Source organism: Cetorhinus maximus, chromosome 10 (assembly GCF_964194155.1).
Source record: "Cetorhinus maximus chromosome 10, sCetMax3.hap1.1, whole genome shotgun sequence".
NCBI lineage: Eukaryota > Metazoa > Chordata > Chondrichthyes > Lamniformes > Cetorhinidae > Cetorhinus > Cetorhinus maximus.
Window position 1 is genome coordinate 20,058,671 of NC_135888.1, and position 25,228 is coordinate 20,083,898.

The 25,228-nt window shown below is 45.7% G+C and overlaps 1 protein-coding gene across 1 annotated transcript in view; it reads right to left on the bottom strand.

Annotated features, from left to right (window-relative positions):
* Positions 1-2,205: 2,205 nt before the first annotated feature.
* Positions 2,206-25,228, bottom strand: part of LOC144686131 (uncharacterized) — a 104,854-nt gene continuing 81,831 nt past the window's right edge. Inside the window, exons 22-26 of the mRNA XM_078551276.1 lie at positions 25,023-25,213; positions 22,011-22,198; positions 12,992-13,116; positions 9,713-9,824; positions 2,206-2,408 (exon numbers count right to left, since the gene is read on the bottom strand). Coding sequence (XP_078407402.1) covers positions 2,206-2,408; positions 9,713-9,824; positions 12,992-13,116; positions 22,011-22,198; positions 25,023-25,213 — 819 coding nt within the window. The remainder of the gene's footprint in view (positions 2,409-9,712; positions 9,825-12,991; positions 13,117-22,010; positions 22,199-25,022; positions 25,214-25,228) is intronic.

The window sequence follows — 25,228 nt, forward strand, 5'->3', positions numbered from 1 at the left end:
TAAGGGGTTGGCCATTTTGGGCTGAGGAGGAGAAATTTCTTAACTCAGAATGAATCTCTGGCATTCTCAACTTCAGGGAGCTGTGGATGCTCAGTAGATGAACATATTCAAGACTGGGATCAATAGATCTTTGGATACTAAGGAAACAAGGGGTGTGGGGATAGGGCGGGAAAGTGGAGTTGAAGGGGAAAGTTCAGCCATGGTCTTAATGAATGGCAAAACAGGCTCGAGGGGCCGGATATCCTGTTCCTCCTCCTTTTTTTAAAAAAAAAATTGCTCCCGTTCTTCTGTTTTCTTCACTCATCTTCCTCCTCCTCCTTTTGATTCCTCATATTCTCATGCTTCTATCTACTCTGCTTATCATTTCACTACTTGGAAGAACTGTGTGCAAAGGGAGAAGAGGAGAGTGTCAAAACAGCTCAGTGAAAGTGGCTTTGGATGGTGGGTGGGGGGTACAGGGATCATCTATTTTTGGCTGGGCCTATCTTATTGCCTTGGCCTATCTTATTGCCTTATTTGCCCATAGGGATGGGGGTGAAGGGGAAGGGGCAGCAACCTCAAAGGCTCAATTCTGGAGCATTTATTCAACTCTGTATAGAAAGCTGTTGTGCCAATCAGACAGCGTAGTGCAGTCGGTGGTTGGGTGTGGGCACTCTTTTTTCCAGATCCACACTTGCAAGGGGAAAGTTGGGAGCAAGAGGAACCTTGGCACCAAGTGGCCAAGCTCCTGAGCCAGAGCTGGGAGCAGGTGGATCAGAGTAAGGAAGCCTTTGAAGGAGATAGAGGTGCACCGAGGCAGGCAGGTTTAGCAATACATGTCTGGAGGCTTCTTTCTGTGCTGTGTAATTCTAAGAACGACACTCTTAAGTGTCAGTATTAGCATTCAGGACGTCAACGATCAGCCTGACTCAACGAGCACTCTCTGCCTTTTTGAACAAGTGGTCTATGGATAGCAATCAGGACCAGGTGCGCCAGCTGAATTTTTCCCATCCTTTTCCCCTCAGGACACTGAAACGGACAGGAGGACCTCATCTGCTGCTGTCACTGCTAACTGCAAACTCAGTGACCTCCAAGTTTGGCACTCATTCTAAGTGTGGGACAATAATTTCTCCTCCTTGCAGGTCAGATTTCAATTTCATAGACACAATGTGACATGAACTACATCTGGCGATTAATAATGTCCTCCACACCTTGAAGGATGACAAAGATCTATTTGTAATAGTGAAGTTTATTTCCTATAATCTCTGTACCTCTGCAGCCAAGGGAAAATCATTCGTGGCTTGTGCTGGGCTGCAACAGGGGTTTTAATTTGTGGCTTTAGGATCAGGTTGATGTCAGCGTCTGAAATCAATTCAGCCTGTGTCTTGCTGATAAAGGCATCATACTCCTGGAATAAAAACAGCAGGAATGACAAAATGTTACTGTCACAAAGGCTGGGCAAATAGTCAAAACACAGACATAAGAATCACTTCAGAGCGAGAGACTGCATCACTCAGAGCTCAGCTGGCATTTTAAACATTCATCACCCCAGAGTTTGAGTGGCTCCTGAATGTTAGATAAAACTGCTCCCAGATTCAGTAATAATTCAAAGTTGTTTAACTCAAATTATGCGAGTCATTTTCTTAATACGTATACTTCTGAATTTCCTGTGGTATTTATAGTGCGTAAATAAAATTACTGGATAATTCAGTTTTTAATGCAATGATGCTGCATTGTGTGAACAACAATAGCTCATTGGCTGTGAAGAGCTTTGGGACATCCTGAAAATAAAGGTGCTATATAAATGCAATTTCTTTCTTTAAAGGGCCATGATGCTTATATGTTTCTAAATTTATTCTTTCACAGGATGCATGTTTCACTGGCAAAGCCAGCATTTGTTGCCCAGCCCTAATTGCCCTTGAACTGAGTGGCTTGCCACACCACTTCAGAGTCAGCCACGTATTGCTGTGGATCTGGAGTTGCATGTAGGCCAGACCAGATAAGGACAGCAGATTTCATTCCCTAAAGGACATTAGCGAACCAGGTGGTTTCTTACAACAAGAGACAATGGTTTCATGGTCACCATTACTGAGACTAGCTTTCAATTCCAGATTAGTAATTGAATTTAAATTCCACCAGCTGCTGTGGTGAGATTTGAACCCTTGTCCACCGGAACATTAACCTGGGCGTCAGGTTTACAAATTCAGTGACATTATCACTACGCCATCATCTCCCCTGATGTTGTTCCCATTGATGTACATGACAAACCTCCAGCTGTCTGCACAGCTCAGCTTCCTCCATCTTTAACTTCTCCCTCCTTTGCCTATTCTGCTCACTCCGTATGTTGCACATCATTGCTTTACCATTCGTCAGTTCACGGCTCAGTGGGGAATTGCAGTTTTCTTCCGTGGTTGGTTCCAGGGCTGGCTCTGGAATGAAAAACAAATACCAGTTCACTGTTCAATGAAAAGCCCCACCATAGGCAATGGTGTGGAACTAGGAGTGAGAACTCTCCCGTCAAATACCATGACATGATGGCTATGGCAAATGTGCGGTGAATTACTTGCCTGGATGAGCGCAACTCCAACAACACTCAAGAAGCTTGACACCATCCAGGATAAAGCAGCCCCCTTGATTGGCACCCAGTCCAACACCTTCAACATTCACTCCCTCCACCACTGACGTACAGTGACAGCCGTGTGCATCATCTACAAGATGCACGGCGGAAACTTACCAAGGCTCCTTCGACAACACCTTCCAAACGCACAACCTCTACCACCAAGAAGGACAAGGGCAGCAGATGCATGGGATCACCACCTCCGGAAGTTTCCCTCCAAGGCACTCGCCATCCTGACTTGAAAACATATCTTCGTTCCTTCACTGTCACTGGCTCAAAATCCTGGAACTCTCTTCCTAACAGCACTGTGGGTGTACCTACATGACATAGACTGCAATGGTTCAAGGTGGTGGCTCACCACTGCCTTCTCAAGAGCAATTAGGGATGGGCAATAAAAACGCTGGCCTAGCCAGCGATGCTCACATTCCATGAAAGAATTTTTTTTTAAAATGGATATATTCAAGGCTGAGTTAGGCAGATTTTTAATCAACAAAGGAGTTAAAATGATATGGGACAGTCAGGAAAGTGGAATTAAGGCCACAATCAGGTCAGCCATGATCTTATCAATTGACAAAGCAGGCTCAGTGGGCCAAAAGGCCTATTCCTGCTCCTTATCAGACCATAAGACATAGGAGTAGTTGGCCATTCAGCCCATCAAGTCTGCTCTGCTATTCAATGAGATCATGGCTGTTCTGATAATCCTCAACTCCACTTTCCTGTCTTTTCCCCATAACCCTTGATTCCCCTACTGATTAAAAATCTGTCTATCTCAGCCTTGAATATACTTAATGATCCAGCCTCTGCAGCCCTCTGCGATAAAGAATTACACAGATTAATTACCCTCAGAGAAGAAATTCCTCCTCAACTCAGTCTTAAAAGGACAGCCCCTTACCCTGAGATTATGCCCTCTGGTCCTAGACTCTCCCACAAGGGGAATCAACCTCTCAGCATCTACCCTGTCAAGCCCCCTAAGAATCTTATATGTTTCAATAATGTCACCTCTCATTCTTCTAAACTCCAATGAGTACAGGCCCAACCTACTAGACCTCTCCTCGTAAGAAAATCCTTCCATACCCAGGATCAACCTACTGAACCTTTTCTGGACTGCCTCCAATGCCAGTATATCTTTCTTTAGATAAGGGGACCAAAACTGTTCACAGTATTCTAGGTGTGGTCTAACTAGTGCCTTGTTTAGTTTTAGCAAAACTTCTCTATTTTTATACTCCATTTCCCGTGAAATAAAGGCCAACATTCCATTTGCCTTCCCTATTACCTGTTGAACTTGTATGCTAGCTTTTTGGGATTCATGCGCAAGGATTCCCAAATCTCTCTATGCTGCAGCTTTCTGCAGTCATTCTCTACTTAAATAATATTCAGCTCTTCTATTCTTCCTGCCAAAGTGCATAACCTCACATTTTCCCACATTATATTCCATCTGCCATGTTTTTGCCCACTCACTTAACCTATTTCCCTCTGCAGACTCTTTGTGTCATCCTCACCACTTGCCTTCCCATCTATTTTTGTGTCATTTGCAAACTTGGTGATAGTACATTAATTTCCCTCATCCAAGTCATTAATATATATTGTAAATAATTGTGACCTCAGCACTGATCCCTGTAGCACTCCACTAGTTACAGGTTGCCATCCAAAAATGCCCCCCTTATCTCAACTGTCTATCTTCTATTAGTTAGCCAATCATCTATCCATGCTAATATGCTACCCCCACACCATGGGCTCTTATCTTATTAAGTAGCCTTATGTGCAGTACCATATCGAACGCCTTTTGGAAATCCAAATATATTACATCTACTAGTTGCCCTTTAGCTATCCTGCTTGTTACCTTCTCAGAGAATTCCAATAAATTTGTCAGGCATGATTCCCCCTTCATGTGTCCTATTTCTTATGATCTTCTTTGGTCTGGCTTTTTTCAATGTCTGTATGTTTATTTGGATAAGGTTAAAGATGCGTGAAGTGTGGTAAAGCTTCTGTTACTGAACCTATGAATGACAATATCCGATTGACAATTTATAATGTTTTAAGGGAAACAATTATTTTTTTCAAGGAACATTGCTGAATGGATATTTTTTTTCCCCGTGAGCATTTGTTATTCTATGGCTCATTGTTTTGGTACATATTGGCATACTGGGAGTGTGGACATGGAAAAGGCAAAGGGAGGTGAGGGGGTGTGATGAATGAAGGCTAGAGGGCCTTAACGGCCTCTAATACAAATGGGACATAGCCTCAGAGAACCGAAGCAGGCTTTCTGATCAGACTGCCTTGGCACTTGCCCGCCTCTGTTGCAACATCTGAACTGCTTCTGGGGTCGGCAGGCCTAACTCAATCCTACCCTACCTCCCCAGAACGACAATAGTATATGCGGGGTTTATTTATATGGAGATGGATCTGCCAAGTCAGGAAATTTCTTGACTCGAGCTTCGTGGCTCATTCGTGAAAATCCAGCCCTCTGTTTCTACTTGTGGGGTGAATACCACTCTGTTGTGCCAACTGTGTTGCCTTGGTAGCATCGTAACATCTGGTACAGGTTGTGGGTTTGAAGCCAGCACCGTGATTTTGAGCTCAAGAGCTCAAGTACTCCAATGAAGTCCTGAGGGAGTTCGAGAGGTTAAACTGTAGCCCCTGTGCTTGTTTGTGGGATTCAAGTGAAAGTTTAATGGAAGTCAGGGAGTTCATCCAGTGCCTGAGTGAAAGGTGATGGTGACTCATAGTTCAAGGTATGTATGTCAACCAAACACACGAATAATGATAGAGTAGACAAGGTGCATGTGTCCCTCACCCAATATCAGTTACCAAGTCTAAAAGGTGAAATTATGAGAATAGGTTGCATGGCCCTTCAGGGCAGGATTATTCCTATTGAATTCTGGACCTCCCCCTCTCACCCCGTCAGGCTCAAAGGGCATCAGAAGCCCAAACTGTGCGGGAAATAGTCACTCAATGGGAGTTTCCCTGGAGCGTCCAATTAATGGCCTGAGAGCAATTAAGGACGCTGCAGGTTCTCAAAGCTGGAGGGCCAATCAGGTGCCTTCCAGCTTGAAGCAGCAGCAAGATGGTATAGAAAGTAAGTGAGAGAGCGGGTGCTTCAAAATGGAGGCGCCCTCTCTCTAAAATTTCTAAGTTTAAATGTTGCAGCCAGGGAACAGCTGTGGGGGTTGGAAGGGGGAGCGATGATGAGTTTTTTTTTTATTCGTTCATGAGATGTGGGTATCTCTGGCTAGGCCAGCATTTATTATCCATCCCTAATTGCCTTGAGAAGGTGGTGGTGAGCTGCCTTCTTGAACCACTGCAATCCATGTGGTGTAGGTACACCCACAGTGCTGTTAGGGAGGGAGTTCCAGGATTTTGACCCAGCGACAGTGAAGGAATGGTGATATATTTCCAAGTCAGGATGGTGAGTGACTTGGACGGGAACTTCCAGGTGGTGGTGTTCCCATGTGTCTGCCGCCCTTGCTCTTCTAGATGGTAGAGGTCATGGGTGTGGAAGGTGCTGTCTAAGGAGCCTTGGTGGGTTCCTGCAGTGCATCTTGTAGAATGTACACACTGCTGCTACTATGCATCAGTGGTGTAGGAAGTGAATGTGGATGGAGTGCCAATCAAAGGGACAGCTTTGTCCTGGATGGTGTTGAGTGTCGAATGTTGTTGGAGCTCATCCAGGCAAGTGGAGAGTATTCCATCAAACTCTTGATTTGTGCCTTGTAGATGGTGGACAGGCTTTGGGGAGTCAAGAGGTGAATTACTGGCCACAGGATTCCTAGTCTCTGACCTGCTCTTGTAGACAGAGTCTTTATATGGCTGGTCCAGTTCAGTTTCTGGTCAATGGTAACCCCCAGGATGTTAATAGTGGGGGATTCAGTGATGGTAATGCTATTCAACGTCAAGGGGCGATGGTTAGATTCACTCTTGTTGAGGATGGTCATTGCCTGGCACTTGTGTGGTGCGAATGTTACTTTCCACTTGTCAGCCCAAGTCTGGATATTGTCCAGGTTTTGCTGCATTTGGACATGGACTGCTTCAGTATCTCAGGAGTTACAAATGGTGCTGAACACCGTAATGGACATCCCCACTTCTAACCTTATGATGGAAGGAAGGTCATTGATGAAGCAGCTGAAAACTATTGGGCCTAGGACAATACCCTGAGAAACTCTTGCAGTGATGTCCTAGAACTGAGATGATTGACCTCCAACAACCACCTTTGTGCTAGGTATGACTCCAACCTGTGGAGAGTTTTCCCAAATTTCCATTGACTCCAGATTTGCTAGGGCTCCATGATGCCACACTCAATCAAATGCTCCTTGATGTCAAGGGTAATCACTCTCACCTCACCTCTGGAGTTCAGCTCTTTCGTCCATGTTTGAATCAAGGCTATAAAGAAGTCAAGAGTTGAGTAACCCTGACGGAACCCAAACTGAGTGTCAGTGAGCAGGTTATTGCTAAGCAAGTGCCACTTGATAGCATCGTTGATGACCCCTTCCATCCTTTACTGATGATCGAGTAGACTGATGGGCGGTAATTGGACAGGTTGGATTTGTCCTGCTTTGTGTACAGGACATATCTGGGCAATTTTCCACATATCCGGGTAGGTGCCAGTGTTGTAGCTGTACTGGAACAGCTTGGCTAGGGGCGTAGCAAGTTTTGGAGCATAAGTCTTCAATACTATTGCTGGAATATTATCAGAGCCCATAGCCTTTGCAGTATCCAGTGCCTTCAGCTGTTTCTTGATATCAGGTGGAGTGAATTGAATTGGCTGAAGACTGGCATCTGTGATATTGGGGATCTCCAGAGGAGGCGGAGATAGATCATCCACTCGGCACTTCTGGCTGAAGATTGTTGCAAATGCTTCAGCCTTATCTTTTGCACTAAGATAAAAGCAAAAAACTGGGGATGCTGGAAATCCAAAACAAAAACAAAAATACCTGGAAAAACTCAGCAGGTCTAGCAGCATCTGCGGAGAGGAGCACAGTTAACGTTTCGAGTCCGAATGACCCTTCAACAGAACTAAGGAAAAATAGAAGAGAGGTGAAATATAAGCTGGTTTAAGGGGGGTTGGACAAGTAGAGCTGGATAGAGGGCCAGTGATAGGTGGAGATAACCAAAAGATGTCACAGACAAAAGGACAAAGAGGTGTTGAAGGTGGTGATATTATCTAAGGAATGTGCTAATTAAGGGTAGAAAGCAGGACAAGCAAGGTACAGATGGCCCTAGTGGGGGTGGGGTGGGGTGAAGGAATCGAAAAAGGCTAAAAGGTAGAGATAAAACAATAAAACAATACATTTAAAAATAATGGAAATAGGTGGGAAAAGAAAAATCTATATAAATTATTGGAAAAAAGAGGGGGGTGGGGTGGAAATCGGAAAGGGGGTGGGGATGGAGGAGAGAGTTCATGATCTAAAATTGTTGAATTTAATATTCAGTCCGGAAGGCTGTAAAGTGCCTAGTTGGAAGATGAGGTGCTGTTCCTCCAGTTTGTGTTGAGCTTCACTGGAGCAATGCAACAAGCCAAGGATGGACATGCGGGCATGAGAGCAAGGTGGAGTGTTGAAATGGCAAGTGACAGGGAGGTCTGGGTAATGCTTGCAGACAGACCGAAGTTGTTCTGCAAAGCGGTCACCCAGTCTACGTTTGGTCTCACCAATGTAGAGGTGCAGTAGACTAAATTGAGGGAAATGCAAGTGAAATGCTGCTTCACTTGAAAGGAGTGTTTGGGCCCTTGGACGGTGAGGCGAGGGGAAGTAAAGGGGCAGGTGTTGCACCTTCTGCGGTTGCATAGGAAGGTGCCATGGGAGGGGGTTGAGGTGTAGGGGGTGATGGAGGAGTGGACCAGGGTGTCCCGGAGGGAACAATCCCTGCGGAATGCCGCCGGGGGGGTGAAGGAAAGGTGTGTTTGGTGGTGGCATCACTGATGTGCTGGGCTCCCCCCTCATTGAGGATGGAAATATTTGTGGAGCCTCCTGCTGCCATGAGTTGTCTAATTGTCCTTCACCGGACAGTGGTGGACAATTAAATAACTCACTGCTGCCAGAAGGCCAAGTCTTGGCAGCTAAGCTGGTTCCACGCCACCAGGAACCCAAAGGTCGGCTGGAAAATTCCAGTTGGTCTACATGTATAAGCCTTAATAAGCCATTAATTGGTTTAAATCAGCTACTCCCCCATGTGAGGGTTGGCAGCCATGCCATCCCCTTTGTGCCTTCAGGAAAATGGCCTGGGGGAGGGAGGGAGCCAAGAAACCAGCACCGAGGCTGGTGGCGCTATTTTTAGCACCAGTCCACCTCCAGCCCCAGCCTCAACGGGGCCTAAAAATCAGACTCTCTGACTGAGAGGTGAGAGTGCTGCCGACCAAGCCACAGCTGAAGTGATGCTGTTCTGTCACCCACAGTACAACAGGTAAAGTTTCAGATTTGAATCAGACCAGACTACAGGATGATCACACACACCCAGTTCTATCCAGACTCTTCCCTCCTTAGAAGGAAATTAGTTCAGCATCCAGCCGCTCTGTGTGTTTGGAGGCACTAGAGGAGACGATGGTCAGGCTCAGTGTCATGCTAGGTTTGCCAACCCTCCAGGATTGGCCTGGAGTCTCCAGGAATTGAAGATCAATCTCCAGAACACTGCTGTTTGCAATCGTGGAGAAATATCATACGGACATTAAGGAGGAGTTTTTTTTTGTCATTTTCTTTGAACATTTCTCTTCACCAGATATAATAATATTGAAAATGGTGATGGGTGGGGGGGTTTTGGCCAACGGTCAGACATCATCCAATTGGGTGATGAGTCTTATTGCTTTCCATTTGGCATAGGAAGGCAATGCGTCACAAGGGTGGATGTGTTGGATGGATGAAATCTCCAGGAGTAAATTTAATCGCAGCTGACAACCCTAGCTCATGCCCTTGTGATCTGATAGCTTGCTAACATTCATGGTCCAGACACACAGGCGAAGGATGGCCCATTTAGATGAAGCACCACAGGGCGATTGGCATCTGTGGTACAGTATTCCAGTGAGGAACCAAATGCCTTGAGGAGTAACGGGGGAAAGGTTAACAGGTACGGAAAGAGAAATTTAGAAAGAAAGAAATTGGAATGTGAAAGACTTTTTCCCCTTCTTACCAGTGATAAGTAAACCTTTCCCTGATTGAATCTCAGCCACCTCCGTCACTGTCTTTTCAGAAGGTTTCAGAACAATTGTAGCCATCTGCTCCAAACTTTCAGCAGGAGGTTTCTATAGTGGGGAAACCCAAATATAAGTTCTCATTTTAACCACAAACTATGAAACACAAAACTGAATCCCAAGGGCTGAGATTAGTTGGCCAGTGTGGTACGGCTCAGTCACACTCTAGCCTTAAGCGGTTTGCCATCATTTAGCTGGGTTTATCTTCTGTTGTGTGGTTCCTGACTATCCTGGGTTCTGGTGTGTGGATGCGATGTTTAAACTGCTCAGGGTGAAAGCGTCATGAGTTGTCCTGTCCTGTGGTCACTGCTCAGAAACTGCTGCCTTTGTAAATGTGCCCATCCTGGTGTTATTTAGAGGAAGGGAAGAGTGTAGGTTGACAGATGCTTGTAAATCCCTTGTAGAGCAGCAGGATTATCAATATCAGCAAAGGTCTACACAAAACTATATTTTTCTCTGAAAGATAGTTCACGTGTGATTTGTTACTGTTTCTTGAAAATGTTATGCTAGCCAATCGAGTGCACACTTTGCATTTGGTGACACTTTCAAATGTGTCACGGGTGCTCAAGATGCAAGGCTTTTATTACATATGTATTATATATCTTATTTACTAAGCATTACTACTTTTTATTACAAAATTAAAAAGTTCCAGTAACCCATATGTTCTAATTTCAGCAATAATGTATATCTTTGACCTAACACACTTTTAAATAAACAAGATCATAAATATCTAGTCTAAACAGAATCAAAATTACAAGATACTTAATCAACGTTATCCCCAAGTCTACAAATACTTGTTCCAAGGGTAACATTTCAATAAATCAAACCCCTTGCCAGCATCTCCCATTGTACAGAATCCCAAAGGACTCCACTGCTGTTGCATTGTACAGAATTGCAACAAATCTTTTTCCACTGATTCCTGTTGTACAGAATCCAAATGAACCAACCCCTTCTCATTCTTTCCCATCGTAAGGAATTCTAACCTCTTCCCATTCAGTCACACTTTTATAGAATGCTATAATGAGCCAAATCAATTCCCATTTTCTGTTAATGTGTGGAATCTGAGCACACTGCATTCCTGAGCGTTGAATTTTAATGCTGAGGACATTTAGTTCAAAAGTAAGTTTTAACCAAAAGCAGCTGCCTGATTTGGTCCAATCATCCTTGAGTCATTTACTTGTATTTGATACACGTTTTTCGTTGTTTTGCTTTCAACTGAATTGTTTGAGGAATGACTAAATGGGCTGTGGTCCAAAAATTTGCAAATTGTCCAATTTTTAGGTTTGAAGAAATCTTGATACATTCATAGTACACTTGGGCAAACTTAGTTGAACTAGGTACATGTATTATGCACAGAGAAGGCTTGATTATTAATGGGAGATCTGCACATTTCAATATTGCACTAGAATTGACCAACTCTATTTTATTGAATTTGATTACTGTTTTCTTTATCCTAAGTAAAACATGACTAATACATTGTACAGTAACAAGTTCATTCTTAATGAACGCCAGGAAATCCTTTCAAACTATGTAGCTGGGCATATGCTCAAACTCTGAACTCTCAGTTTATGAAATCACCAGATAAGATTACAGCCTGTTAATCATTTGACTATACTTTATCTCTTCCCCCTTCACTTTTAACCTCTCCTTCTTGAAGGTTCAGACTCCTGCTGGGTTATAACTTTATAGACATTGTCTGTTCCCTGATGTGTATTTGGAAACGAGCATCAGTAAGCTATTTGGCCAAAGTGGGGGTGAAGGTGGGAAAGTGTTTTGGAGAGGGCGGACAAAATTAAAGAAACAAAATTGGTCCTATCCTCACCCAATGCACTTTCCAGCAGGGGTCACTGCAGGCCAGTCAGGGCGAAGGGCCTGAGCTGATGTATTTTTCTTCCCTCGGTCTTCTGAGTGCCCTTATTGTCACATTGGATGAGGTCAGCCAAGTCATTATGGACTGAGCGTTCAAGCATGCTATCTTGGTCTGAAAGGCTTCACAGAGGGCTATTCACTAACTGACCCGTGAGAATCAACCATCTTATTTAATGAAGGCAATTATATAAACCACCACCAAAAACACCCACCCCACCTCCACTCCCAATGCGGTCTCCTCTACATTGGGGAGACCAAACACAGACTGGGTGGCCGCTTTGAGGAACACCTTCGGTCTGTCCGCAAGCATGACCCAGACCTCCCTGTCACTTGCCATTTCAACACTCCACCCTGCTCTCATGCTCACATGTCCATCCTTGGCCTGCTGCAATGTTCCAGTGAAGCTCAACACAAACTGGAGGAACAGCACCTCATCTTCCGATTAGGCACTTTACAGCCTTCTGGACTTAACACTGAGTTCAACAACTTCAGATCATGAACTCTCTCCTCCACTCTCACCCACTTTTTCAAATTTTTATCTATTTTTAAAATTTATTTCCATTCATTGTTTTATCCCCACCTTTTAGCCTATTTTGATCTTTTCTCCCACACCGTCCCCTCCCCCCACCCCCACGAGAGCCATCTCTCACTTGCTCATTCTGCTTTCTACTCTTAATGTCACCATTAGCACCTCCTTTAGCCAGTATCACCACCATCAACACCCCTTCAACCTTTTGATTATGAGATCTTTTGCAATCTCTCCTTTGCCTCCACCTATCAATGGCCTTCTGTCCAGCTTCACCTTAAACAGTCTCCACATTTTTACTTCTCTTTAGTTCTGAAGAAGAGTCAAAAGGGCTTGAAATGTTAAGACCTTTCTGCCATAGTGCACCGAGGGGCTGGGAAAGGTATAGACCCCTCGGACTGTACGACTCACAATAAGTGTATGCGGTGAATAATAAATGCATCATAATTGTATTGAAGCACCTCAGAGTGCAAAATGATGTCTGTCGATAACTCCAATATCCTTGCACTGTCTGACTGTCTGTAATGACCATATTGAAATGACTGTAATATTCATTGATTGTATTGAAGCACCTCGTGGTCCATATATAAAAGTTGAATCTGATTGTTTTTTTTGTGATGGCCATTTAGAAATGTTTTGTAATGTTCTTTCAGATGTTTTATGAATAAAGTATATTTTTCCAAAAAAACAAACTGTCTTTCTCTTAGATGCTGTCAGACCTGCTGAGTTTTTCCAGCAATTTTTGTTTTTGTTTCAGATTTCCAGCATCTGCAGTATTTTGCTTTTCTCTACATAAACCACCAGTTAGTTGCATTGTGCTTACCACATTCTGTTGCCCTTGACTCTGCTCATCCAAAGGGGCATCTGCAGCTGAGGCCACCACTTTGAGAGTCCCAAGGGTTTTTTTTGATTTGGGAGATTGTGAGGATTCCTCATTGTTCCAGTTATCTAATTTGGGAAGAACACAGATGAGAGATGCAAGTAGAGGGGGAATACCTTTGCTCACACTTACATAGATTGAAATGATCCCTGGTTCAATTGCTGGGCTGTGCGGAGTTCATTAATCATAATCCTGCTTGTGAGTCAAGAACCATTAGTCACATCCCTGAGTTAGCAAGAGACATCAATCCAGGATCCTCATCATCGACAGTAAATAAAGAACTTGCAATTTTTAAATTCATTTACGGGAGGTGGGCATCGCTGGCTGGGCCAGCATTTATTACCCATCCCTAATTGCACTCGAGAAGGTGGTGGTGAGCTGCCTTCTTGAACCACTGCAGTCTATATGGTGTAGGTACATCCACAGTGCTGTTAGGGAGGGAGTTCCAGGACTTTGACCCAGCGACAGTGAAGGAACAGCAATATATTTCCAAGTCAAGATGGAGTGGCTTGGAGGGAAACTTCCATCTATCTGCTGCCCTTGTCCATCTAGGTGGTAGCAGTCATGGGTTTGGAAAGTGCTGTCTAAGGAGCCTTGGTGAGTTTCTGCCGTGCATCTTGTGGATGGTGCACACACTGCTGCTACTGTCTGTCGGTGGTGGAGCAGGCGGATTTTTGTGGAAGGGGTGCCAATCAAAGGTGCTATAGTACCTTTCACAACCTCAGGATGTCCCAAGGCACTTTACAGCCAATGAAGTACTTCTTGAAGTTGTAATGTAGAAAACACAGCAGCCAATTTGCACACAGCAAACTCCCACAAACAGCAATGTGATAAAGATCTGATCATCTGTTTAGTGACGCTTGTTGAGGGGGTAGGATTTGGCCAGTACATAGGGGAGCACTGACTGCTCTTCCTCAAAATAATACAGGCATCTTTTACATCTACCTGCAAAGGTAGGCAGGACAATGATTTAAATCTCATCCAAAAGACAGTACCCTCCCCCGGTTACTGCACTGGAGCATCATTGTAGATTATGTACTAAAGTCTCTGGAACAGGATTTAAACCCACAACCTTCTAACCCACAGGTGAGTGTGCTACCCACTGAGCCACAGCTGACGCTTCTATAGGTTCGGGTACAGCCAATGCAACGATCTGTGCATTGCTGAGCACAAGCACAGGCAAATGGCAAATTCATTTCAATAGAGATAAGTGTAAGGTGGTGCAGTTTGGTAGGAAGCCTAAAAAGGCAACATATTACATGGGTATGAAAGTCTAAATGGCACAGAGAGGAGCAAAGGGATGGTTAAAAGTAGCATGCAGCCTAACAAGGCCATAAAAGTGCAAACAAAGCACTAATGTTCATTTCTCAAGAGATATAATCGATTAGCAGAGCAGTTATGTTCAACTTTGATAGTATCCTGGTTAGGCCACACTTGGAGTACTGTGAACAATTCTGGTCTCCACATTATAAAAAAATATATAGCGGCACTGGTGAAGGTGCAAAAAGATTCAAAAGGATGATACCAAAAACTGAGGGTATATTTATCAAGAAAGGTTGAATGGGTGAGGGCTGTTTTCTCTGGAAAAGGAGGCTGCGGGGCGATAATGAAGGTTTTTAAAATTATGATGCAGGTTACACTCAAGATGTGGGGTGGGGGGGGGGTAGAGATGAAAAGTAAGGCTCTGAAATGCAAGATAATCACCAATAAATCCAGGAGAAACTTCTTAACAAAAAAAGATGTGGAACTTCCTACCACAAGTAGCTGAGGGTACATTGATGCCTTGAAGGGGAAGCTAGATGAACAAACGAAGGAGATCAGAATGGAGGGATATGCTGGTGGAGTTAGATGAAGAAAGATGGGAAGAAGCACGTGTGGAGCATAAATGCGTCCGTAAATCAATTGGTCCCAACGGCCTGTTCCTGTGCTGAAGTCACAATGTAATATACTGTAATTTTATGGAAGTAAAAACACCAATGGGAGATCACATCACAGCCCCACGGTTAAGTTCCCTTCATTGGACAGATAGAGTGAAAGAAACAGATTGTGACATTTGAAGGTACTTTTAACCTGACCTTTCCCACTGGGACTGACTATCTGCCTGTACTTCGTCTTCAATGTTTGACAGGATCCAAAATCATTGGCCCTCAGGGATCGCAAATGTCTTTTTCAAAGCCTGGAGGATATCTGTATTTAGAAGTCAAATTATTTAACTCGCACTTAGGGAGCTACGTGGAAGGTGGACAGGTTGAATCTGACTTTTCCCACAAGTCCAGAAAACACCACAGTAATTCCACCCCAGAAAATGCAAAAAATTGAAGTCGAAATGAATGTGAACTCTTCTTAAAAACCCATTTGTGTTTTAAGCTGCTGTATCTTAGAATTTGAAAATACTAACTGGGTGGTTGAGTGTACTTCAAAAGAACCTTTTGGCATTTGGACTCTGCACTTATGGAGACAGTGGCAATGTGGTAATGTCAGACTAATGGTGGGTTCAAATCCCACCACGGATTTAAATTCAGTTCATAAATCTGGAATTATAAAGCTGCTCTCAGTAATGGTGACCATGACAATTATCAATGATTGCTGCAAGATGGTTCACTAACGCCCCTTTAGGGAAGGAGATCTTTCAACCTTACCTGACCTGGCTTACATGTGACTCCAGACTTGCAATAATGTGGCTGCCTCTTAACTGCCCTCTGAAATGGCCTAGCAAGCCACTCAGTTCAAGGGCAATTAGGGATGGGCAATAAATGCTCACCTTGCCAACAATGCCCACATCCCAATAAAGAACTTGAGGCACTCGGAGGTCAGCAGTTCCCGGGAATTCCTTCAGACAATGTCAGTGAACAAACCTTGTAATGTCTCCTCGGTAATCCTCCGATTAGTAAAAGATAGAGCAGGGGTTTCTTCCTTACACCGACGGTGGTGGGAACCTGGAACTTTCTCTCTCAAAAGGACATTGAGGTTGGAAGTCAAATGAAAATTTTAAAGCTGAGATTGATAAATTATTGCAGGGTAAGGGAATCAAGATGGGTAAACAGAATCAAGATACAGATCAGCCACAATTTGATTGAATGACAGCGCAGCCTCGAGGGGCTGAATGGCCTCCTCCTACAAAGTTAGAAAGTATTTACAGCACAGCACCAGGCTATTCAGCCCAACAGGTCCACGCCAGTCATTTTTCTCCTCCCAACCCTCCATCTAAACCCATCAGCATACCCTCCTGTTCATTGGTCCCTTATGTCTTCATCTAAATTCCCCTTAAATGCATCTATGCCATATTCAGCTCTACCACCCCCTGTAATAGTGAGTTCCTTATTCTAACCATTCTCTGGGGAATGAGTTCTCTCCTGAATTCCCTATTGGATTTATTAATGACTACCTTATATTTATGCCCCCTAGTTCTGGTCTCACCCACATGTGAAACAGCTTGCTCTACAAATAGCCTTTCAAGCCCTTTTATAATCTTAATGACCTCTATTAGGTCACTCCTCAGTTTTTTCTTTTCTAGAGAAAAGAGCTCCAGGCTGTTCAATCTTTACTGATTGGTATAACCTTTTAGTTCTGACATCAGCTACTCCTGTTCCTATGTTTTTACTCCTACCTTACAATTAATCTGTATCTGTGTCAAAGCCAGTGCTCTGAACATCAGACAAAGCTCCTGAATCAATCTCCCTTAATGAAAAAAAGGATGCCAACAATCCCAGTGAAAAGTGCCATTGAAGAGGCCCCTAATGCACAATGTGAAACTTTGCCAAAGGATATTGTTGCCCACTAAACCCATAATGGCTGGCAGGGATTGGCAAGTTCTCAAACCTCTTATAGAGAGTTCAGTAGCAATTAGTTCTGGCTTATTTATGCCACATTGAAGCCACAGCATACTGGTATTAAAAAGCAACATAAGTTACCCTCATCCTCTTAAAACGCTAATTGAAAGTAACAGAAAGTCATGCTAATTAATTCTCGCCGACTATTATTTCCTCTCTCTTCCTTTTAGTGCCCCTCATGGATATTAATGGTGGACAATGGAATATTTTCATGACAAATCCCTTTACACAGACCACTCCTGCACCCCAACCAAGTATTTCCCACACTAACAGTGGTGTGGTGGCTCCCTTGGTTCAGTGCATAGCACACTTTCCTTCCGTATTAGGTGGTCATGAGTTCAAGCCCCCCCCTATCCACACCCCTGCCCAACATATCAGATATCAAACCAATCCAGATCTCTCAGGTAAGCATGAAAGATCCCATGAAACTATTCAAAGAACAGCACTTCCCTCATGTCCGGACCAATGTTTATCCTTTAACCAACATCAGTGAAAGCAGATTATCGGATCTTTATCCCATTGGTGTGTGGGGGAGCTTGCTGTATACAAATTGGCTGTTCCGTGTTGACGACAGTTGAAAAAGCACTTCTGTGGCTGGAAAGTGCTTTGGAGCGTCCTGAGGTCATGAAAGGCGCTATATAAACTCAAGCCTTTCTTGTTCAGCAAGGCTGAAAGCTTTTGTCATGAATTAGGGGCTGCTTTGCCCACTACCACCTGCATTGAGATCAACACTCACAGCACTTGCACTATGGCCCGTGATCTTGGACCTTCCTGGAATTCATCAGTGGCTGTGCCCATTTTCTGTAACATTCAGGGAACTGTGAGCATCAGCCTGGAATGTGCTACAGTGATTGGATGGTGCCAGTGACACACCCAGGCCATTCAATCCATAAGCAAAGAATTCCAAAGCCAAAACAAATCAGTACAATTATTCTGGGTTTGCCCACTTCACAATAAGGCCCAATCTGCCTTTCCAATTTACCAGCTATCCTTCCCCACCTTGTGAAACAAAATCAGATGAGACCAAATGGACGACCCTCGATATTAATGCCCAGTAGGATCCAGCAAGGCCTTGCCAGGGTTAGCGTGCGCGATTGCGATATGTTTTTCTACTCATTCTTTGGATGTGAGCATGACTGGCAAAGCCACCATTTATAGCCCATCCATAATTGCCCTCGGTCAGGTGCCGATGAACCACCAACAACGGAGTGGTTTGCTAGGCCAATTCAGAGGCAGTTTGGAGTCAACCACATTGCTGTGGGTCTGGCGTCACATCTGGGCCAGACCAGGTAAGGACAGCAGATTTCCTGCACTGAAGGGCATTAGTGAACCAGATGGGTTTTTACAATAATCCACTGGGTTGGAATTGTGGCCATGGTTTCTCAGAAACTATAAAACAGGAAGCTTTAGGTTTGATCTGCCTTGAATCAGCAAACCAAGTTTGGAAAGGCCAAATACGACCCAATTGTGTTTACGAAGTTGGGGATGCTGGTGTTACAGTCCGTACCTGGTCTGGCATACATGTGACTCCAGACCCACAGCAATGTGGTGGACTCTTAAATACCCTCTGAACAAAGGCACTTAGGGACGGACAATAAATGCTGGCCTAGCCAGCGACGCCCAGATCCCATAAATGAATGATAAAAAAAATAGAGTCGAGTGGAAGGTATTCAACAGCATCCCTGGCTATGGAGGGAAAAGGGACTGGACTCTGCACAAATCAGGGGCTTGGCCACAGATCTGCGATGCGTCAACTATGACAGCTGGATTTTTTCCCTTGTTTTCAAATCCCTCCACAGCCTCATCCCTCTCCACCTCCTTAAACTCCCCCCCCACCAAAAACCACCGCTGAGATATTGGCACTCCTCCAATCCTGGCCTCTCGTGCGTTCCTGATTTTAATTGCTCCACTTTAGTTGGCCGTGCCTTCAGCTGCCTTGGCCCCTCTGCTCTAGAACATCCTTCCTACACCTCATTTTCAAGACACTCCTTAAAACCTACCTCCCTGACCAAGCTTTTGGCCACCTGACCTTAATACCTGCAGTGTCAAATTTTGTTTTATAACGCTCCTTGAAATGCCTTGGGACGTTTTATTACATTATGGCACTGTATAAATATAAGGTTGTTGATTTGGTAGCTAATTATCAGGAATCTTGGTCATGCTGCAAACAAGCATTGGCTCCCAGCTTGAACTCACCAACTGCCACTGTATTTGGTGCACCTACATTGTTAAAACCAGAGAGGGAATTTTCATCCCACCCAATTAAACTTAGAATTAAACAGAGGTGGAAAGACAGTCTACTACATCAGTAAGAAGGAATAGAGAAATACTTGCATTTATATAGCACCTTTCACAACCTCAGGACATCCCAAAGCACTTCACAGACAATTAAGTACTATTGTTGAAGTGTAGTCATGGTTGTAAAATGCAGGACACAGGGCAGCCAATTTATTCAAAGTTGTTCCGGAAATACATTTCTCACTTCACTTTATGTTACATAAATATTCTTTCAGGCAACTTCTTTCTCCCCACCATACCACCACCCACATCCCCCACCCACCGCCCCCAACACCACTCACAAAAGTATGACATAAATTAGATGAAGTGTATTCCCCTCTCACATAGGGAAGGGGCAGATGGTTTTAGCTTAGATATGGGAAGACATACAATAGACAAAGAGGGGGCTTTGATGAAACACAAACAGCCTTGAGCTGTGAGAACCAAGGTCTTTGTGTATGTGTTTTAATTTTGATTGGATAATATAATTATGTATACATCCTTTAGAATAATTGGTTAGCAAAATCACATGTTTATGTACTCAATAGGATAGAGTTAGCATGGGACCGGTGTGTCGGTTACAGATTGGATGTATTCAAATGTATTCAAATGTATTATGATAAGAAAATGTACAAAAGTATTGAAATGTAATCAACCTGGGAGCTGGGTCTTCATTCTTAGGAATGATTGCGGCTCCCTTGCACATGCTTGAATAAAACCGGCTAAAGGAAGCTTGAGTCTTTGTGGTCGTTGCGGGATTGCAGAGTGTGCCATCTTCACCCACCCGGCCCCCCCTCAACACCACTCACTCACCCACCCACCCGGCGCCCCCCAACACCACTCACTCACCACCCCCCCGCCCAACACCACTCACTCACCCAGCCCCCCCCCAGCGCCACTCACTCACCCAGCCCCCCTCCAACACCACTCACTCACCCAGCCCCCCCCAACACCACTCACTCACCCAGCCCCCACAACGCCACTCACTCACCCCAGCCCCCCCCAACGCCACTCACTCACCCAGCACCCCCCCAGCGCCACTCACTCGCCCAGCCCCCCGCCCAACACCACTCACCCACCCACCCACCCGGCCCCCCCCAACACCACTCACTCACCCAGCCCCCCCCAACACCACTCACTCACCCAGCACCCCCCCAACGCCACTCACTCACCCCAGCCCCCCCCAACACCACTCACTCACCCAGCACCCCCCCAACGCCACTCACTCACCCAGCTCCCCCCAACGCCACTCACTCACCCAGCCCCCCCCAACACCACTCACTCACCCAGCACCCCCCCAACGCCACTCACTCACCCAGCCCCCCCCAACACCACTCACTCACCCAGCACCCCCCCAACGCCACTCACTCACCCAGCTCCCCCCAACGCCACTCACTCACCCAGCACCCCCCCAACGCCACTCACTCACCCAGCCCCCCCCAACGCCACTCACTCACCCAGCCCCCCCCAACACCACTCACTCACCCAGCACCCCCCCAACGCCACTCACTCACCCAGCCCCCCCAACACCACTCACTCACCCAGCACCCCCCCAACGCCACTCACTCACCCAGCTCCCCCCAACGCCACTCACTCACCCAGCACCCCCCCAACGCCACTCACTCACCCAGCCCCCCCCAACGCCACTCACTCACCCAGCCCCCCACCAACGCCACTCACTCATCCAGCTCCCCCCCAACGCCACTCACTCACCCCAGCCCCCCCCAACACCACTCACTCACCCAGCCCCCCCCAACACCACTCACTCACCCACCCACGCACCCGGCCCCCCCCAACACCGCTCACTCACCCAGTCACCCAGCCCCCCACAACACCACTCACTCATCCAGCCCCCCCCAACACCACTCACTCACCCAGCAACCCCCCAACACCACTCACCCCAGCCCCTCTTCATGCACAAAAAATATCTACATAGTTGGAAAATTATCCTTTTATTGGAAGCTTTTAATCAAATAGAACTTGGTGAACTATCCTCATTTTGGGAATTTAAACACCAAAAGCAATTAAATGGGGCTCTTGTGAAAAGAACACTGTGTCCGCTGGGTGTTACACTCTCTGACAACACTGGAGGTCCCCATGGTTACCCTCTGTGCCAGGCAGAGAACATCTCCACACCATGACGTGACACATATAGGAGACAACCAATCCACAGCAAATCCAGACCGAGTTCTCTGCACTCCTCCACTTCTGGCCTCTCAAGAATCCCCGATTTCAATCGCTCCCCCATTGGTGCCACCAGCTGCCTGGGTCCTAAGCTCTGGAATTCCCTCCCTAAACTTCACCGCCTGTCTGCTTCTCCTCCCTCCATTACGATCCGCCTCAAAACCTACCTCTTTCCCAATATCTCCTTATTGAAACATAGAAAGATTTATGACACAGAAGGAGGCCATGGCCCATTGTGCTTGTGCCGGAATGTAGCTCAATGTCAAATTGTGTTTGATACTGCTCCTGCAAAGTGCTTTGGGACATTATACTATGTTAAAGTTGCTATATGAATGTAAGTTGTTATTGTAGAATATGGCTATATCCAGTTTTAAATAAAATGCAGCTAAACTCTCACAATTGGTTATCACTTCAAGTCAAGGGGCTTGATGCTGATTACCTTTTGAGCTCCAACTGGTTCCTGGGTGCCTTGATGTCTGGAAAGAGAAAAGTGGAGGCTGAAAGATCATACACAGCTCTCACACACCCCCTAGAGGCCAGCTGCAGGGCTGCAGCAGCAGAGGTTGGGGAGATGCTGAGATGCCCTCGTGCGTCGTGTATGGCACAGAAGAAAAAAATGAATGCAAGAGAATAAACTAAAAAGGAGACCAGATATTTCTGCTGAACCGTACCGGTCTCTGTCAAAGGATCAGTGGTGCCGGGGCCTTTTTCCTGGCCCTGTGGACTCCAGGGTGCAACAGCCTCTGCCTCAATCCTGCGGATGGCCAGCTCCTCTGCATCTAAGCGGTGCTTCCACTCCAGTAAGTCCTCAGCTTGTCGCCGCCGTTTGATCAGCTGCTTCTCTTTCTTAGTCAAGAACCTGGTAAATGTAAAAAAGAGGAATCCCAGTCCTAGCCCCACAATCATATAGGAATTAACAGAGGTACAATGTAACCAGCAAGCACCAACGACACCATCTGGGATGGCATTTGGGTAGGCTGGTGCCAATTAGGTGCCATCGTACCTTTCTTCACTTGCGCCCCCCACCCCCACACCACCACCCCACGCCCACCCTCCCCCTTCCCCCACCCCTTCCACTTCCCCAGCTCAAGGGGACAAGTTGCTCACAGGCCTCAGCCAAAATGACTGTGCCCTTGGCATCCAGCAGATGTGGCTTCACCATTCTCCTACTCAGACAGATGCTCACTTTCCACCAACATCACGTGCCACTCTTACTACCAATGACAGCTTAAAATATCAGTCTGCAGTCAGGTTAAAAATCCCAAAATAAGCAAATGCCCCCTTCAGCCCTCACTTGAAAAATAATAGTAATCTCAAAATGTTGTAAAGACATTTACCATAAATTTAAAGGAATAAAACATAGACTAGGAATGGGAGGAGGCCATTCACCTCCTCAGCAGGAGCTGTTCAGCACCATTCTATTAGAATGTGATCTGCACCTCAACTCCAATCACGTGCCTTTTGCTCCATCATCCCTTGCAGCCTGACCCAACAATCCTTTTTTTTTATTCATTCAAGGGATGTGGGCTTCGCTGGCTGCACCAGGATTTATTTCCCATCCCTAATTGCCCACGAGAAGGTGGTGAGCTGCCTTCTTGAACCGCTGCAGTCCATGTGGTGTAGGTACACCCACAGCGCTGTTAGGGAGAGAGTTCCAGGATTCTGACCCAGAGACAGTGCAGGGACTGTGATATATTTCCAAGTCAGGATGGTGAGTGACTTGGAGGGGAACTTCCAGGTGGTGGTGTTCCCATGTGTCTGCTGCCCTTGTCCTTCTAAGTGGTAGAGGTCACAGGTTTGGAAGGTGTTGTCAAAGGAGCCTCGGTGAGTTCTTGCAGTGCATCCTGTAAATGGTACACACTGCTGCTACTGTGTGTTGGTGGTGGAGGGAGTGAATGTTTTTGGATGGGGTGCCAATCAAGTGGGCTGCTTTGTCCTGGGTAGTGTTGAGCTTCTTGAGTGTTGTGGGAGCTGCACTCATCCAGGCAAGTGGGGAGTATTCCATCACACTCCTGACTCTTGCCTTGCAGATGATGGACAAGCTTTGAGGAGTCAGGAAGTGAGTTATTCATCGCACGATTCCTAGCCTCTGATCTGCTTGCAGCCTCAGTATTTATATAGCTAGTCCAGTTCAGTTTCTGGTCAATGGTAACCCCAGCATGTTGATAGTGGGGGATTCAGCGATGGTAATGCCATTGAATGTCAATGGACAATGGTTAGATTCTCCCTTGTTGGAGATGGTCATTGCCTGGCACTCATGTGGCGCGATGTTACTTGCCACTTGTCAGCCCAAGCCTGAATGATCCAGGTCTTGCTGAATTTAGACACGGACTGCTTCAGTGTATGAGGAGTCACAAATGGTGCTGAATGTTGTGCAATCATCAGCGAACATCCCCAATTCTGACCTTATGATGGAGAGAAAGTCATTGCAAAGCAGCTGAAGGTTGTTGGACCTAGGACACTATCCTGAGGAACCCCTGCAGTGATGCCCTGGAACTGAGATGACTGACCTCCAACAATCACAACCATCCTCCTTTGTGCTAGGTATGACACCAATCAGTAGAGAGTTTTCCCCCTGAATTCCATTAACTCCAATTTTGCAAGGGTTTCTTGATGCCACACTCCGTCAAATGCGGCCTTGATGTCAAGGGCAGTGACAGTCGCCTCACCTCAGGAGTTCAGCTCTTTTGTTCATGTTTGAACCAAGGCTGTAATGAGGTGTTGAAAAGTGGTTCTTGATTTTACTCCAGAATGGCCTAGTGCTAACTGACACCTTTTACAGTCATCCTCAATTTGCCAAGCCCTCAGCTTTTGCATCAACCAGTTTCAATGTCATGCTCCCTAGTAACCCTGGGGCACCTCGTACTGTCAGGGCACCACACTTTAGAGAGGATATATTGGTCCTGGAAGGACTATCTTCCAAGATCTGCCAGAATGATACCAGGGTGCCAAGAGTTAGTTCGTGAGAAGGGATGACATAGGCTTGTATTCCCTGGGATAGTGAAGGTTATGGGTTATATGATTGAGGTTTTTTAGGATTTTGGAAGGAATTGACTGGATTGACAAAAGTTCTACTCATGGAGGAGTTCCCGACAAGGAGTCAGAACCTTAAAATCAGAACCAGGCTATTCAGAAGGGAAATTAGTAGCCACGTTTTAATGGAAAGCTCAGTAGAAGTGTGGAACTCTCTCCCACAAAGGGCAGTAGATGCTAGCTCAATTAACAATTTTAAATCTGAGTGTGAGAGATTTTTGCTAGCTGGGGTATTAAGGGATTCGGAGCCAAGGCTGGTGGGTGGAGTTGAGATACAGATCAGAAAGAAAGAAAGACAAACTTAATAAATGCCTTTCACAACCTTGGAATATTCCAAAGACTTTACAGTCAATGAAGTACTTTTTGAAGGAGAACCGGTGAAAGGTCATTGACCTGAAACGTTAATTCTGTTTCTCTCTCCACAGGCCTGCTGAGCTTTTCCAGTCTTTTGTTTTGATTTCAGATTTCCAGCATCGCAGTATTTTATTTCTGAAGTACCTTTGAAGTGCCGTCATTTGTAAATTAAGCCATGATCTCATTGAGTGGCGCGGAACAAGCTGGAGGGGCTGAATCAATTAGCTCCCAAATCATTCTCGTTTCTGGCTCCCTTGGGCAGGTCTAGGACCAGATCCACTGACCGAGTGGCTCACCTTTCATCCAGCCGGCTGTGCATCTTCTTCAGTTGCTTCATGGCGATGCTGTCTTCAATCCCAGAGGATGACAGGGAAGAGCAGCTCCGCTCATCCTGGTCAGGAAGCTTGGAACTGAGGTCTGGGCTTGCCCAGCACTCGGACTTACGGACAACCGCTGGATCAAGCAAAGTGTCCTTCATTCCCGAGTACTAAACATAGAGAGG